General features: G+C 38.6%; 1 protein-coding gene across 17 annotated transcripts in view; it reads right to left on the bottom strand.

Annotated features, from left to right (window-relative positions):
• Positions 1-17,759, bottom strand: part of LOC108427443 (adhesion G protein-coupled receptor L3-like) — a 444,945-nt gene that overhangs the window by 155,003 nt on the left and 272,183 nt on the right. For all 17 annotated transcript variants that reach the window (XM_037533074.1, XM_017697583.2, XM_017697582.2 and 14 more), the window contains one exon: positions 5,472-6,272. In XM_037533074.1, the coding sequence (XP_037388971.1) occupies positions 5,472-6,272 (801 nt within the window). The remainder of the gene's footprint in view (positions 1-5,471; positions 6,273-17,759) is intronic.

Raw genomic sequence — 17,759 nt, 5'->3', positions numbered from 1 at the left:
GGTGGCTGGACAGCCTCAAACAATCAGTATGGTAGATATCTGCTTAAAACAAATATCAGCATCAGACAGACGTTTAAAAACAAATTCACTGTACTCCGGAAGAGTATGGGAATGTTTGGGTGTTGCTGGGCTACTCCGATAACTGAGCTGATCATTTTGCTGTATTTGCAACACTAAAGAATAAGAACGTTATATTTCAGGTGAGTCCATGTAGATTTAGTTTCGGTATCGGCCCATGTTCTCAGTGTATCCCTATTGGTTACTTTACACAACAGTCAAATAGCCCTTTCCTGTCAAAGTAGCTGACCAAGCAAATGTGTGGCTTGTGAGACTAATAATACTGTATATGTAATTTTGCATGGACACTAAAGTAAAGTTCTACCATGTAAGGGCAGCCTAAAGATGGAGTGCCTATTAAAACAAAAGTCTAAAACACTGCATGGGCCTTGACCAGCTGACTGTAGATGACAACAGAAGAGAGTGAGCGAGTGTAAGAGAGAGAAGAAGGAAAGAAAGGAATAAAGAACAAGAGAGCAGAGAAACTGTCTGTGTGTGTGTGTGTGTGTGTGTGCGTGTGCGTGTGCAAAGCGGATTTTCTCCACTGGCTGGCCAGGCAGCACTAAGAAGCCCTGTAGATGTTCCTGTTCAAACTGTGACAGAAAAACAAAGAGGATGAAAAATGATGGCGCTCACGCTCATGTGGCCACGCAAATCAGCCATGAACACACACACACACACACACAGGACAAAACACTCCAGTACTGGCAACTGCTGAATGCACATTTCAGAAAAAAAAAAACGAATTCTAGCAATTTAAAAAGTGAAGGAGATGAACTGCAGCTGAGAGGCTTGCATGGGCTTCATTATTAATGGCCACATTCGCTTCAACCATGTCACCCGCCTGCACTCGCATAATCTAGTGTTGTCCCTTCCTGCACACACCTACAAATCCTGGTGCCATTCATGCCCACACCTGCCCATTTCAACCACACGCCATGCCAACCTACTTTAGGCTATGGTCCTTGCCCAACACCCATACACATTTAGCCTTTGTTAACCATAGATTGAGCAACACTGTTGTAGAGCATGTCCACACAATCTCAGTGACAGGATGGAATGTCCTCATTCTACCTCGACAAACCCTTATCTCCATAACCTCTATAAACGCTTGAATGATGGAAAATAGTAGAAAACTGTGAGAAATCCCACATGGTGCTGATGAACGAGCATCGTGTGACATCACTGTCGACAGACAAGCACGCAGCAGCACAGCCAAGCAGCAGGTACTTTTTACTCGTATCAACATGGGCTGAAAAGCCATAATTGTAGTAACAATGTTCTTATGTTCTCTTCTAGCAAATCCTCCATACTTCTCACTACAACGCATAAAAATATGAAGACTGAATAATTATGACTTTTTTAGAAATAAAGGTTCAGTGCAGGTATACTTGTAGTTCATCATGGTACAAACAATGTAAATGTGCCCTTAAAGGTCCAGACAGCACTAAGGCGTAAAGCACACAGGTGGAATGTCAGTTGTCAAAGTGCTGGCGAGCTTGTGTGCATTGATCTGATCGTGAACTCATAAGTGTGGAAGCAAACCTGCAGAAGTCAGCAAAGATAATAACGATCTGGAACACACCAGCCAACACTTTGAACACTTTGCCAAAAAGAAAATGGCGGTATTTCCATGATCTGTTTAAAATAAATACCACTTGGCTTGACCCTTTGCTTCCTGACACAAACAAACTTTATACACTCAAATACTTTTGGTGCCTCTGCACATAGGTTACAGTTTAATAACCACACTCATCTCTAGTTTAAATCCAAGAAACTCCCACAGAGAAATATGCCAGTGTGCATATGAACATCAGGACCTGCATTCCACTCTTTTATACCTGAAGCTGAAAACATGTTCATTTGGATGTGATGAGCATGAGCTGATCACAGATTGGTGATATGAGTCGCAGAAGTTTGATACAGAAGCAACACTTCCAGGTGTGTCAACGCAGCTGTGCTGGGAGTGTGTATTGATTGCTTGGTTGCTCTTCTCTGCATGCTCCAGTGAGGGAGCACATCAGTCTCACCTACACATACAGAGCAGAGGTGACATCAGCCTGCTCTCTCACACACACACACACACACACACACACACACACACACACACACACACACGCACACACACACACACCTACCCAAACCTCACCTTAGGGATTAATAAGGAACATCTTTTCCGTGCATTTATCTCATTTCTAGTATTTATTAAACAAATCATAGTAATAACTGAATAACTTATATAAGCCTATATTATTTATAGCATGTTATATAAATTATTTATACTTGTTACTGATTCATATACAGTAGTTATGAAATAACTTAGAGTACTAACTGAATCATTTATGGTACTTATTACTTACAGTAGTAACTGACTCATATCATTTATGGTAGTAACTATTTTTTTATAGTAGTAATTGAAAAATTTAAGTAGTAACTGAACCATTTATAGAAGTAAGTTAATCATTTATAATATTTACAAAATTCTTTATAATAGTGACTGATTCATTCATAGTAGTGACTGAAATATTCATGATACTTACTGAATCAGTTATAGTAGTTACTGAATTGTTTGAACTTTTTATGGAAGCAATTGAATCACTTATAGTAGTTAATAAATTGTTTGAATCTTTTGCAGTAGTAATTGAATCACTTATAGTAGTTACTAAATTGTTTGAATCTTTTACTGTAGTAACTGAATCAACTATACAAGCTACTAAATTGTTTGCATCTTTTACGGTAGTAACTGAATCACTTAAAGTAGTTACTGAATTGTTTGAACCTTTTATGGCAGTTACTGAATCATTAATAGTAATTACTGAATCATTTGAATCTTTTATAGTAGTGACTGAATTATGTATGGTAGTTACTGAATTGTTTGGTGAATCATTTATGGTACATACTGAAACTTTTATAAGTATTAAGTATTAAGTAATAAGTGAATTGTTTACAGTTGTTACTGAATCATTCTGCATATTGAATCATTACTTGCAGTTCCTGAATCATTTCTAGTTACTGGATCATTTCTTTTAGTTACTGAATAATTCATAGTAGCTACTTAATCACTTATAGTATTTACTCAATTGTTTATGATAGTTTCTGAATAATAATTCTCCAGTTGAAGAGGTTAAAGGGAGACTTGATTTAGTGCACTAGTGTTCATAGATTTCTTTTTCAAGGTGAGGAAATTTGGCACAGCATGATGAGGTCACTTCTTGTACTGAGTGCAGCTAATGTGAGTAATCACTATTTAAACACTTCCATTTAATAACAGCACTTACACAGCCGCCTCTCTGTCTGAGCCAGAGGAAGAAGACAATAAGGCAGGGACACGGCGGCCCTGCACAGAGACTCCTGCCCCACATGGACACTACTGCCCCACATGGACACAAATGCCCGGCACAGACTCTGCTGCCCGACACAGACTACTGCCCACATGGGTAATGCTGTCCACACAGGCCTTACTGCACATGAAAAAAATGTAGAAAGAGAGCGAAAAAGGGAGAAAGAGAGTGTGTGGTGGGCAGAGAAAGAGAGAAAAAAGAAAAGAAAGAAGTAAAGAAAGAAAGAGTGAACAACAGTGAGACCAAAAATAAGAGAAAGGAAGCGAGAGAGTGCAAATGAGGGGGAGAGAGAGAGAGAGAGAGAGAGAGAGAGAGAGAGAGAAAGAAAGAGGAACGAGGAAGATGAACAAAAAGAGTGATGGATGGAGAGAAAAAGAGGGAGAGAGAACGCAAAGGGTGAAAGAAAAAGTGAAAGTGAAAAAAGAAAAGAAAAAGTAAGGTAAAAAAGAGAGTGGGAGTGATTGACAAAGAGAGTAAATGAGAGAGATATCAGAACGACAGTTAAATAGGACATAAGACAGAGAAGGAGAGAGAACAGATGACAGGAGAGAAGAGAGAAAAGAAAGAGAAAGAAAGAAAGACAGAGATTGTGTTGAACTGTACTGAGACGTGATCACTGCCAGGTCGAGAAAACACAAAGCTGTTCAACTGACTGAAGGAAAACAGTCAATATCAAAACATTCGTTCCTTCCTCCTACAGTGTATCATGCCATTCACTGAAATGAAAAATAATGATATAAATAGCTAAATAAATAAAAGGCGGCAACAGCAATTACAGCAGCCCTGTGAAGAAAGTCCTACCCAGTGCCCCGGTGTAACACAGCAAGCAATTAGAACTTCATGTTTTCTCCAGCGCAATTACTCCTCGCAAGTGGCAATATTTCCTTCACAGCTGCCAGAGATGTTTATTAAAGTTCTTTTCCTTTTTTCCCATTCTTTAAGAGCAAAAAACGAATGTGGTGCGTGGAGAAATCGTCGCCTTCCTAATTACCACCAACCCACACGAAAAAGTGGCGACATTCCTGTTTTTGTTACTTTTTTCATGCTGAAGAAGAATTTCCTGAGCACTAACTTTGCTCTTTGCTCCCCCAATTACAGAGGCCATTCAGAAAGTAGCAGTGCTACAATGCTACCCACCCCATCCCCTTCTCTCCACACAAACATGCTCAATATTAGTGAAGCTGCAGGCAAAGCTTTCACTAAAAACCACCAATTACCCGAGTGCATTCCCTTCCCCTGCAGCCCACTCACTCAACATTGCTCTTCTGGAGTGAACTACAGGCCACTGGCGCTGTCTTTGCTCTTTCACATCCAATGCTTCAACACCACCAGGTAGTTAAAATGCTTTGCTGTCTTGGTTACAGACAGGAGAAAATACCATACACCGATAATTGCCTTCGTTTTGAACCTACAGAAGACACACGTACTACTAAATAAACACACATAGGTGGGCTATTAAGAGTCAGACCACTTAAATACTTAGTGTTCGTCCACTAAGACAAAACTTTTGTATTTTATTTTAAAAGCTTTAATATGTATGTATTAAAGACTAATCAAGTTTTTTGGGGAAAGACACACTCACAAAAGGTTCATTCAACAATGCCATACACAAATCACTTTTGGTTCCCTACAGAACCATTCTGGAAAAAGAGATCTGTGAGTGAGAAGAACTTTTTAAAGATTTCAGAGAACCCTCATATAATGCAGAGAGTATAGAGAGTATGAGAGGCACAAAAGAATCATGGAAAAGTTCTTTAAACTTTAAAAAAGGTTCTTCACACTCACATATTCCATTTACAAAAGTGGTTTTCAAATGAACCACTCATTGAAAGTTTCTTGGGAATTAAGCCAAAGCCCAAACATTTTATCCACCTGTTGTGAAGTGAGCACTCAAACTTTTTAGCCATTTATACCACCTCTGGGCTAAAACAGTTTACTGTGCTCTGTGCTTTTAGAAATAGCATAAAATTCAAAAATTCAAAAAGAATTCAAAAAGAAAGCAAGATACCCTCTAACTCTTGATGGGCAGTGTAAATAAGTGAATTATTCCATAAATAAACCATTGCTTCTTACCTGGTCGACTGTCTAGTGCTCCAAAATCCAGCGAGTACTTGACCACATGGTAATTATTCCAGACGTAGAGCAGGTTGTCCCTGGGATTGTAGTCCACAGCTGCAATGTACTGATAGGAGTTGGGAAACGGGATGTCCAGGTATCCGTCCTTACCCAGCTCTGTGTTGTAGATATAGTCAATCTTGTTGCCTGTGGCCTCGCTGTCATCATCCTCGTAGACGCTCTTGACAACATAGAGGATTCCACAGATCATGAAGGCATTGGAGGCCGAGCGCTTGTCATAGGCCGTGTCCCAGGTACCCTCAACACGGAGGGTATAGGGGTTGAGCTGGCTGATCACAATGCGTCCATTGTTGGATTCTGTGGCATAAATCACCCAAAGGCCATTTTCATCCACTGCAAGGTCAATGTCGGACTTCCCTCCCCAGCGGTAGGGTGAAGTATCATGGTAGTTGGCGCTGGCGATGATGGCCTCTCCACTCTTGATGCGAGTCCGAAGGTCAAACTTGACGATATTCCGGGTACGCTCCTTGTTGAAGAAAAGTGCCCCATCATAGACCACAAATCCTGTGCCATCCACGCGGTGAGGAAGCTTATAAGTGGTGGTGGGACGGCCAGCCACAAAATCCTCCTTGCTGGAATATTCGGTGAGGGTATCTGTGCGATAAGGTGTCCAGGGCATGTAGTAGATCTTCTCCGAAGCTTGCAGGGGATCTTTGCACCAGGCACCTGACTGGTGGTCTGATTCAAAGAGATGCTCACTTTGGTACACTCCTCTTAACAGGCCAGGGCACAGGAAGACTGTGGACACATGGGTGGAAGACAAGAAGACGGAAGGATGCAGTGAAAACAGTTTACAGCAGTGGTCACCAACCCTCCTATTGCCAAGGTAAACTCAGATTGTAGTCTGCAAAGCCCCAATCAAAAGTATTGATTATATGAAGCAGGTGTGTTCAATTAGGGATTTACAGGAATCTCTCTTTAAAGACATTAAGGAGCAGGTTGGTGAATAAATGTTTACAACAAATTTGAGAAGAAGTCAAATGCTTGCTCAGGGATGTGTCCCCCTAAAAGGCCTGTGAAGGCATGGGAAGACTGTGGATACATGAGAGGAGAATGAAGAGATGAATGGTTTCAATGAAAATAGTGGCCCACACCAACTGTAAGAAGATTATGAAGAAAACACTACAGAAGCATAATGAGAGAGCAAGCTAAGGGGTATCTGGCAAAGCATGATGACTTACTTAGCTAAAAAAGTTGCCAGTACAAAGGAAAGACCCTCACCTTCTGAAAGAAACAGTTCAGCAATACACTTCCACAAATTACCCATTACCCCAAAAGTAGTCGACCAGTCAAGCTGTCTGGTTCGGTGTTCAAAGTTTGCTATGTCAGTTAGCACTAGAGCTATAAGGCTAATGTAGCTAACAGGTAATAGAAGCTGTAGCCACTCAATTAGATTAATGCAAATTGCCTGTGTCAATGTCTAAATGATCACGACTGACATAGTTTCAAGCAAGAACATTATGATTAATGCAGGGTGGATTGCACTACGGTACCTGGTGTACAAAAGCTTCTATTGCTTGTTAGCATACATTTGCTTCGTAGCTTCAGTGCAAAACTAAAGCAGCAAACTCTAGACACTCTACATGTCCTGGCTGACTGACTAAACTTGAGGTAAGGCTGAAAGCTGTAAATTAGATTTTTTTTCTTTAGGACTTCACCTCTAGTTATCTGGCTAACTCAAACTAAATCAATTTTGCCTCATGAAATAACCCTGCAGCCATTATCTAGAAAATGAAACAGACCTTCTGTTTCTACGCCGCATCCCAGATGCTGACGTGAAGCTAAAATGCCTCATATTTACCCAAGCAAAGGTTGCGCTGTAAATTTTGATAAATAGGCCCGGGCATCTTATTGGCAGTTGGTCAAGCCGGGCGGTGGCTTCGGAGACACAATAATTACTTTATATTTATTACTATCTGAACATATTCCCTCCCAATGCTAAGTCCAAGCAGATATGGTCAATTTGTGTCATCTTGATTTATAATGTCTGCTTGCCCAAAACTAATAACAAGACCAGCCCCCTGCTTACAGAATCTCTGAGGAACTGAGATGCATCTCAACCAATGCACCAATCGCAATCGCAACTTTTTGTTTTTTTGCAGTGCTCAATTAGACTGCCATCCATACTGCTAAAAAGATTACTCCAGAAATATCATCTAATTCCTATTAATTTCCTCCACTGAGTTGATGCCATCTATTGATAGTAAAGACAATATAATCTTTTGAGAGGGCAGTTAGCGGAGGTTGATAATTAAATACTGCACTGCTCTGGAGCTGGGAGCAGTTCACATGTACTTTTGATGAATGCATCTGAGTTTCTTTGCCACATCGCCGATAATTACAGTTTCAGGAGAGTCGAAAAAGTTTCCGTAGTCTCAACTAAACCCTGTAACTCTGTTTTTGACGGTTTTGACTTTCACTTTTTCTGCTTTTTTTCTTCTTTTTGTTCAAAAATTGAAAGCCGACACCTCCGCTCACGGCCCGTGGGCAATCTACAGCTAGGGAACCTTTAAAAATCAAGAAAAGACAAAAAGACACTCCATAAAGTGTCTGTGATTAGGTCAAAGACGGATAAAATATAAAAGTTTTTTCTCTTCACCTAAGAGGTTTTGGAGAGTCAAGGTTCTTTCCTGACAACTTTTAAAAAAGTACAAAGTACAAGACTACAGAAAATGATTGCATGTTTTACTGTGCATAGTTCTCAGAAGACTGATAACAGCATGACTACATCTAAAATGAACTTAAAATTCATGAGAAATTCTGCTGTGTGGTTTTCAAGATATGACCCACATTCAAAATTCAAGCACATAATGTAGGCTTTACAAATATGATGGTAAAGAAATGATCTAACAGGCATTATAAACATGCTGCTGAAACAATGCTCATGGCCAGCTAAAGGATTTTAAACATGGAGCTAAAGCTATGCTTATGAAGGAGTTATAAATGCAATGCCAAAGCAGTACTTACATAGGCCTTATAAACAAGTCATTTATAAAACAGACATTTCAGGTCCTAAAATCTGAGCCTCGTTTGAAGCTGAATTCTGTATTAATGCACCAAGTTATGAAAAACAATTGAGTTATTAATGGAATGATCTGACTGTAGTGCTGCTCATATGGACCACGAGTACTTTTATTTAAAGTGAGAGGCTGATGACTTATTTTCTTCACTAGAACTACAACTCATCAGCTAATTAACAGGGTACATGAGCTAAATAACACTAATGACATTAATAACACCAGCTCTGATTTAAAGTACTTACTATATAATTCACTGTAAACTGTTATTGAATAGACTTAAGAATGTTTTACATGCTTCAGATGTCCATGTTTTAGCTCTGCCTTAAGCAGCAGTAAACCCAGGCAAAATCTCAAATGGCCCCCTCCTTCCTATATAATGCACTGAGTTTTTAAATTCTGGCTTTCAGTGTTGAATTCATAAGATGTGGACATGGCCGAATCCCAAATAACTATTTATCAGACATATTATGCACTGTTTGGGTGCAGGAGCTATATTTTTTATTCCTATTAGTGCATTAAGCAGGGAGTCAACCTTAGCACAAGAAAAAGGATGTCCTACACTAATATCCATCCATCCATCCATCCATTTTCTAAGCCACTTCTCCGTCAGGGTCGCGGGGGGATGCTGGAGCCTATCCCAGCAGTCCTACACTAATATCTTGATTCTAAATAAGAAAGCAATTCACATAGATGTGCTAATGGAAGTGAGTATTGTTGCCGCGATGGTAATTTGGAGAGCAGAAACTACTTATAAAGCAAAGGTTTTTGAAAAACGGTCATGAAATCAAAGGGACTGAATGTTCTAATTCTCTTTAAACCGTCGATGGTTGCTTGGCAACCAGGACATATTCTAAACTTGTTGGAATAATTCTTTATCTTAATTATTTTTAATAATATTTTCTATATTGTATTATTGAAATATTCATTATTGGAAAAAATATGTATCATATGTTTTCACCATTTTAAAAAAGCGATTAAGCCTCTTGATGGGTTCCTCTTTTGAGTCTTGGTTCCTCTCAAGGTTTCTTCATCTTGCTGTTAAGGAGTTTTTCCTTGCCACTGTTGCCACTGGTTTGCACAAGGGGGCTTAGATTTTCTGTAAAGCTGCTTTGTGACAACGCCTGTTGTAAAAGCGCTATATAAATAAAACTTTGACTTGACTTTGACTTTATTAAAGGGGCAATATGTAATATACTTACTGTACTAAACCATCAAATGACCTTGATATTGTCATCAGAGATTAAGGAAACATGCTAAGTTGAAATACTGGGGTCTCTGATAACAGTACTACAGCCAGTATGTCCTCCTTTGACATTTTTGTTCTGGAGAGGAAAGTCTGTTTTGGCCTGTGATCCTATTCACTGCCCATTATCCACTACCACTGACACCCTGGGCTACCACACAACTTGCAGACAAGTTGGCAGCCACAACACGCTTCAGCCATGAAAGCCAGCAAATTAAGGAACTGGATCCTGACCTAAAAAGCCTCTGTATCCTTCTGAAGAGCTTCATGACATGGTAAAATGCAGGTAAATATTGGTGATGCATTTTAAAGATGGAAACAGGTTAGAGTCCAAAAGGACTTATTGCAGGTACTTCAAGTGATTTCAGTGCTTGAGTACTTGCATTCATATTCTGTGGTCGGTGTGCTGCTGGGTTCTCAAGGCAGATTAGACTGAGGCTAGCTTCCTATTTGCCAGAATCTTGCTCAAATTTTCCCGTTCCACCTTAAATGCTGCAGCAGCAGCCTGAGGTGCCACAATATAACTGCTGCAACATTTTAGGCAGAACGGGAAAATTAGAACAAGACGTGGGTGAACTGGTTGAGGCGCCAGAATGTAACCACTACAAAATTTAAGACAGAATGGGAAAATTCAAACAAGACACTGGTGAATTGGTTGAGGCGCCAGGATGTAGCCACTACAACATTTAAGGTGGAATGGGAAAATTCGTACAAGACACTGGTGAATCGGTTGCGGCGCTAGAATGTAACCGCTACAAAATTTAAGGTGGAATGGGAAAATTTGAACAAGATGTTGGTGAATAAGAAGCTGACTTTAGCTTATTCAAAACAGTGATGATTTTCAGAGCAGTGGGCTTTTGTTTTTGGGATAACAGGCTTAGCTTTTGCTACTGTATAAAGCCAGCCATTCATCTAGGCTAACATTGACAGTCATAAAAAATCCACATGAGCTGATTTATAATTTGCAAACAATAAAAGGATTTTAATAAACAAAAACAAACATATACATTAGCTGATCATCTTAGTGTATGACTCGCTTGCCCTTGTCAGAACATAATGTTATGCTTGTTTGTGGGGATTTAATGTTCTCAACCTGGCAACCTGCTTCAGCTTTGAGTCTGGGAAGGAGGGGGGCGGGGTCAGAAAACTCTGGCCAATCTTTTGAATTTGGGCTACTCTATCCATTTTAAATATTACATATTGCTCCTTTAAGCAATGTTTATGTAGGTATCATAACATAGAGCTAAAGCAGTGCTTATATGTGCATTATAAACAGAGATAAAAAATTCATATAGGTGTTATTAACACTGATGCAGTGTTAAGGTAGTAATTATAGTAATTATGTCAGCATAACAAAAATGGTAATAAAGCAATGCCTATGTAAGTATTACAAACATGGTGCTGCAGTAATGCTAATGTAAGCATTATCATGTTATGTAGTAAAGCAATTCTTATAGGTATCATATGCATAGCGATAAGTGCTAACGCAGGCAAAACAAAGGTACTTAATATAACAAGATTTAAAGGCACTACATTACAGTCATCGCCACAGTAACCCCCTTATTACTGTCTCTGAACATCAGTGCTCACATCCAAAAGACTAACCATCCAAAAGACAGCAGCTTTAAAAAGAGAAAGATTAAATGCACCACTGCAGCTCATTCTATGAGGCTTGAGCTTTTACAGAGGAAGGATGTGGAGTAGAAGAAACATTAGCCACCGCTAATCTCTGTGGCATTAAACACACAGCGCCCATGGCCTTCAGCCAAGGCTCTCACACCCCCGTCCCTGAGAGCTGCTGCTGCAGCTCACCATTCAGCTCAGTCAGGAGCGTCAGAGCAGGTAAAGCTCTTCACTGTGCACAGCTCACAGACTCTGCAGGGTTACAGTTGGAGAGCTTTGGCCTGGAGAACATCAGCAGCTACCTAACCTCTACATCAGAACCACAGTCGATCTGCAGCGTCAGCTGCACACAGAGAGAACCCAAAGAGAAGAGACAAAAAAGACTGTGAAAAAAGTGCATTAAAAAAGCACAGAGTAAAGGGAAGAAGAAAGAAAAAAGAAAGACAGCAGAGAAAGAGAGACACATGGAACAAGAGAAAGAGGTAAAACAGAGAAAACAGAGATAGAAAGAAAGAGTAAAGTATGAACAGAAATAGAAAGAAAGAAAGAAAGAAAGAGTAAAGTATGGACAGAAATAGAAAGAAAGAGTAAAGTATGGACAGAAATAGATAGAAAGAAAGAAAGAAAGAAAGAAGGAAACAGTAAAGTTTGGACAGAAATAGAAAGAAAGAGTAAAGTATGGACAGAAAGAAAGAAAGAAAGAAAGAAAGAAAGAAAGAAAGAAAGAAAGAAAGAAAGAGTAAAGTATGGACAGAAATAGAAATAAAGAGTAAAATATGGACAGAAATAGATAGAAAGAAAGAAAGAAAGAAAGAAAGAGAGAGTAAAGTGTGGACAGAAATAGAAAGAAAGAGTAAAGTATGGACAGAAATAGATAGATAGAAAGAAAGAAAGAAAGAAAGAAACAGTAAAGTATGGACAGAAATAGAAAGAAAGAGTAAAGTATGGACAGAAATAGATAGAAAGAAAGAAAGAAAGAAAGAAAGAAAGAAAGAAAGAAAGAGTAAAGTGTGGACAGAAATAGAAAGAAAGAGTAAAGTATGGACAGAAATAAAAAGAAAGAAAGAAAGAAAGAGTAAAGTGTGGACAGAAAGAAAGAAAGAAAGAGTAAAGTATGGATAGGAACAGAAAGAAACAAAGAAACAAAGAAAAAAAAGAGTAAAGTATGAACAGAAATAGAAAGAAAGAAAGAAAGAAAGAAGGAAAAAGAAAGAGTAAAATATGGACAGAAATAGATAGAAAGAAAGAAAGAAAGAGAGAGTAAAGTGTGGACAGAAATAGAAAGAAAGAAAGAAAGAAAGAAAGAAAGAAAGAAAGAAACAGTAAAGTATGGACAGAAATAGAAAGAAAGAGTAAAGTATGGACAGAAATAGATAGAGAGAGTAAAGTATGGACAGAAATAGATAGATAGAAAGAAAGAAAGAAAGAAAGAAAGAAAGAAAGAAAGAAAGAAAGAAAGAAAGAAAGAGTAAAGTATTGACAGAAATAGAAAGAAAGAGTAAAGTATGGACAGAAATAGAAAGAAAGAGTAAAGTATGGACAGAAATAGAAAGAAAGAGTAAAGTATGGACAGAAATAGATAGAAAGAAAGAAAGAAAGAAAGAAAGAAAGAAAGAGTAAAGTATTGACAGAAATAGAAAGAAAGAGTAAAGTATGGACAGAAATAGATAGAAAGAAAGAAAGAAAGAAAGAAAGAGTAAAGTATTGACAGAAATAGAAAGAAAGAGTAAAGTATTGACAGAAATAGAAAGAAAGAGTAAAGTATGGACAGAAATAGAAAGAAAGAGTAAAGTATGGACAGAAACAGAAAGAAAGAAAGAAAGAAAGAAAGAAAGAAAGAAACAGTAAAGTATTGACAGAAATAGAAAGAAAGAGTAAAGTATGGACAGAAATAGAAAGAAAGAGTAAAGTATGGACAGAAATAGATAGAAAGAAAGAAAGAAAGAAAGAAAGAAAGAAAGAAACAGTAAAGTATTGACAGAAATAGAAAGAAAGAGTAAAGTATGGACAGAAATAGATAGAAAGAAAGAAAGAAAGAAAGAAAGAAAGAAAGAGTAAAGTGTGGACAGAAAGAAAGAAAGAAAGAGTAAAGTATGGACAGAAATAGATAGAAAGAAAGAAAGAAAGAAAGAAAGAAAGAAAGAATGAAAGAAAGAGTAAAGTGTGGACAGAAATAGAAAGAAAGAGTAAAGTGTGGACAGAAATAGAAAGAAAGAGTAAAGTATGGACAGAAATAGAAAGAAAGAAAGAAAGAAAGAAAGAAAGAGTAAAGTGTGGACAGAAAGAAAGAAAGAAAGAGTAAAGTATGGATAGGAATAGAAAGAAACAAAGAAACAAAGAAAAAAAAGAGTAAAGTATGAACAGAAATAGAAAGAAAGAAAGAAAGAAAGAAAGAAAGAAAGAAAGAAAGAAGGCAAAAGAAAGAGTAAAGTATGGACAGAAATAGAATGAAAGAAAGAAAGAAAGAAAGAAAGAAAGAAAGAGTAAAGTATGGACAGAAATACATAGGAAGGAAGAAAGAAAGATTAAAGTATGGACAGAAATAGAAAGAAAGAGTAAAGTATGGACAGAAATAGAAAGAAATAGAGTAAGAAAGTAAGAGAAAGGAGAAAGTGAGAGAGATCAAGGTGAATAAATACATACAGAGAAAAAAGGGAGAGAAAGAGAGAGACAGAGATAGAGAGGGAGAGAAAGGAAGAGAGAGAGAGAGAGAGAGAGAGAGAGAGAGTATAGATGGCAGTACAGCTGGTTGTGCACTGTGCTCACTCTAAACTAACCCACCGTCTAGACCACCTTTAAAGCCGTAAGACAGCTGATCTCAGATCAGTATTAAAGGGCCCCTCGACCACTGCTGGAGCTACGAGTGCACAGCAGACAGTATGACGACAAACACATTCCACTCTGCTCTCTCTGGGTGAAATGTGCGTGAACTGATGATTTCATTTCCCTCGTTTGCTGCTGAATGCCTTCTTACGCCAGCACTGGCTATTCCCGTTCTCAGCGCTGAAAACCAGTTTATCTTAACTAAGCTCTCTTAACTAAACGCAGGTCTTCTTTCAGCCATGAACATACGTTTAGAGCATACAGAATAAGTACAAACAATGCAAATAAAGTTAATTTGTACAGGTTCTGTACGACTAAATTATGTTAAAATTAGAGGTGTGTGATGCTCCGTTCTACCAAATCAAAATGTTGAGGCGCTTGGGAACCAGACATCCGGCCTCAAAAAGCTCTCTCACAGATTGCTGTTACATGAAATAGTTATAAAAATTCTGAGACGATGTATAATAGTCTTGAGAAAATTTTGTTTAAAATATATACATTTTTAAGCGGCTGAATTTGTGTTGTGGACGTCACAACCTCCGGTTCCCATTACCACCACTGTAAAGAAAGTGGTGGAAATTCAGAGACATCTCACTCTTCATTACTTTTAAGGGATCTCAACAACTGAATTACACAACAATTTTGAAAAACTGATGGAATTCCCCTTTGAGTGTGTGGTTCAGAAGCAGCTTTAACACTGATACATGCATTTACACTTACTGGCCACTTTATTAGCTCCACTTACCTCACCCATCTACTTTATGGGTGTACAGTTACAGACTGTAGCCCATCTCTTGCCATTTAATTTATCAGCCCCCCTCTTTACCATCCATCATTGGCCAGGTTCTGACCACATGTCATCCGGATATTATAAGTGTGGTGGATCATTCTAAGCACTGCAGTGATACTGACATGGTAGCGTGGTGCTGATACAAGAAAGGTTTAAACTGTAGCAAAGCTCTTGGGGGTGGAAAGTCTGACTATGATGTGATGTGTTTATTGTATATTTGTATGTTATATTTTTACATAACATGTTTTGTAAGGCTTATCCCTGTAGTTTTTTTTATTTTTTCACAAGTGGCAGGAATCAGTTCGTACCAATGTAAATGATTTTAATACTTAGAGCCTGGCAAGAAGGCACAGCAAGTAAGCCTAATATGCCTACTTGTTCTCAGTTAATTAAGTACAATATGTTATTAAAATAGTAAAAAATCTTATTTAGTCCTTGACAGGCAGCTTTGATGGGTCCCATGAGAAGTAAAATCAAATTACAATTCAGTTTGCTGGACAAATGGATAAAATTCCAGTCTTGTTTTTGGTTGTTGATGATGGATGATGCATTAGCCTCGGGTTGTCCACCCTCTTGTCTCCAACTCTTACCTCCCCTTCTACTGAAATATAGGGGGTGGTTTAAATGCTAAGTCATCTGACAAACAAGTGACAAGTGCTAAAAGTTTAACAGCACTGCGAACTAGGAAGGAAGAGCTGGGTAGCTTAGCTTAGCATGATAGCAGCTCTGCTCTGACTCAAATCTGAGGTAATAAAGTTGAAAAACAGGCAGTAAAGTAACAGGAAGGAGAAATTAAAACTGGTCCATGGTGTCTGGATCTGTAGCCTAATCAGCTAACTTAACGTTAGCTTAGTGAGAAGGCTGTGGACCCAAACAATGCAATGCAACACAACACAGCAGGCTTGATTCTGACTACTAGTGCTCTGAATAAACAAGACTAGATGATAAAAACTAACGTGAGAGAGCCAAAGTTGAGTCAGTGATGTTGGAGTGAAAACTGAAATTTAACATGTCCTGTGGTGTTTTGGACTGTAGCATATTGGCTAAGCTAACGAGAGCTTAGTTAGCAGGCCAAACATGCCACACACTATGTCACAGGCTTGGTTCCAGCTAACTGATGCTAAAAACACCCATTTAGAGGATTTCTGAGAGCAAGGATTCGAGTGACGGCTGCTAGAGTGACAGAAAGCCGAAGTTGAATGTGTTCTGTGGTGTGTGTAGCTCTTAGCCATCATTCAGAGGTTTTTCTAGGCTCTGATTTTTCTTCTTTTCTCTCACAATTCTGTCCCTGCTACATTTAGAGTGGTCCACCACTCAAAGATACTGACCACTGATAAAGGGCTAGAAGATGACTAACAGACGGGCCGCAGTCTATAACTGTACACCAGCAAGGTGGAGCTCCGAGGTGTTTCTAATGAAGCAGACAGCGGAGGCGTATATTACAGGGAATGTATAACGTAGATAACTCATCGTCCTTCCTCACAGTGTTTTGTGCCTGTCATCTTCAGCCCGAAGGATACAAACATCATCATTATAATGTCATTTAAAATGCTGACAGCTCACTGGCTGCTCTATTGATCGCTGTGTGTAAGACGCAGTCGACTGGAATGAGCCGCGCATATCAATACAGAAGACATAATAAGCAGCCTAGCTAAAGATGGCGTGATGCTATGAGATCTAATCACAGATCTCACAAATCAGGGTATACTGACATATCGATGGAAGCAACAATATATATATATATATATAGTTTTTCAAAGCAGAGAGGTATATTCTAAACGACAAATGTCAGGGTTGGGCCATTTGTAAAGTATATTGTTGCAAACACTGTAATCTATTTTCATAATACTCCTCAGAGGATTGTAAGAGCTGTGAGGAGGCTCAAATGCCAAAAGTTTAGTCTTTTGCTCGGAATACAGATGCATATTGGCTCTGTTAAGAGAACAGTCAGGCTGCATTAAAGGGCCCATATTATACAGTTTTCTTGTAATTTATTTTTGTTCTCTGAGCTCCGTTTATAATGGTATTCTGCACCACTTTTATACGTGGCCAATGTTCAACCTCTCTTTATCCCCTAGAATAAAACAGACTGTGAGTCTTTAAAGGGCCATATCATGGAAAAACGAATTTGCATCACACTTCTGAAATAAAAGAAAGAATTTGATGTTGTATTTCAGCACTGTCAAAATGTCAAAGTTCCACTTCTCAGCCCACATGTGGAAATTAACCTGCAAAAACCCCACTGTTTTCGTGATGTCACAGAAAAGACTTTTTACTCACAGCATCTACAGTTTACTTAGTTATAAGGGCTAAAAAGTTTGGAAAAGTTTGGAAAAGTTTGGAAAACGGCCAAGTATGAATTGACTTATGACACAAATACACTCATTGGACCTCTGGAAAAAATACAGTACAAGAGAAAAAAATGGGCCCTTTAAAACCCATCATCTCTGCTCTGATTGGCTGACAGGAACACCACTACATTTACACCAGCATAAATATTTCACATACTGTCTGCAGTGAAAACAACATACATGGCTGGAGTTCAACCGCTGTAGACTGAATGAGCGTTCATATTTAAATGTGCTCATGGTTGTGACATCACAGCCATGAAGAATTTTACAGGCTGACTCTGGAGTTCTGTTTCCACATATGGACTGTATGAACCAGTAAGTTCAGCAAGAAACATCATTAAAGCAGTGATGCAGTTAGAGCATGGAGCACATCTC

The sequence above is a fragment of the Pygocentrus nattereri genome, chromosome 22, assembly GCF_015220715.1.
Source record: "Pygocentrus nattereri isolate fPygNat1 chromosome 22, fPygNat1.pri, whole genome shotgun sequence".
In the NCBI taxonomy this organism is placed as follows: Eukaryota; Metazoa; Chordata; class Actinopteri; order Characiformes; family Serrasalmidae; genus Pygocentrus; species Pygocentrus nattereri.
Note: the sequence above shows the minus strand (reverse complement) of the source record. Positions and strands in the feature narration are given on the sequence as shown.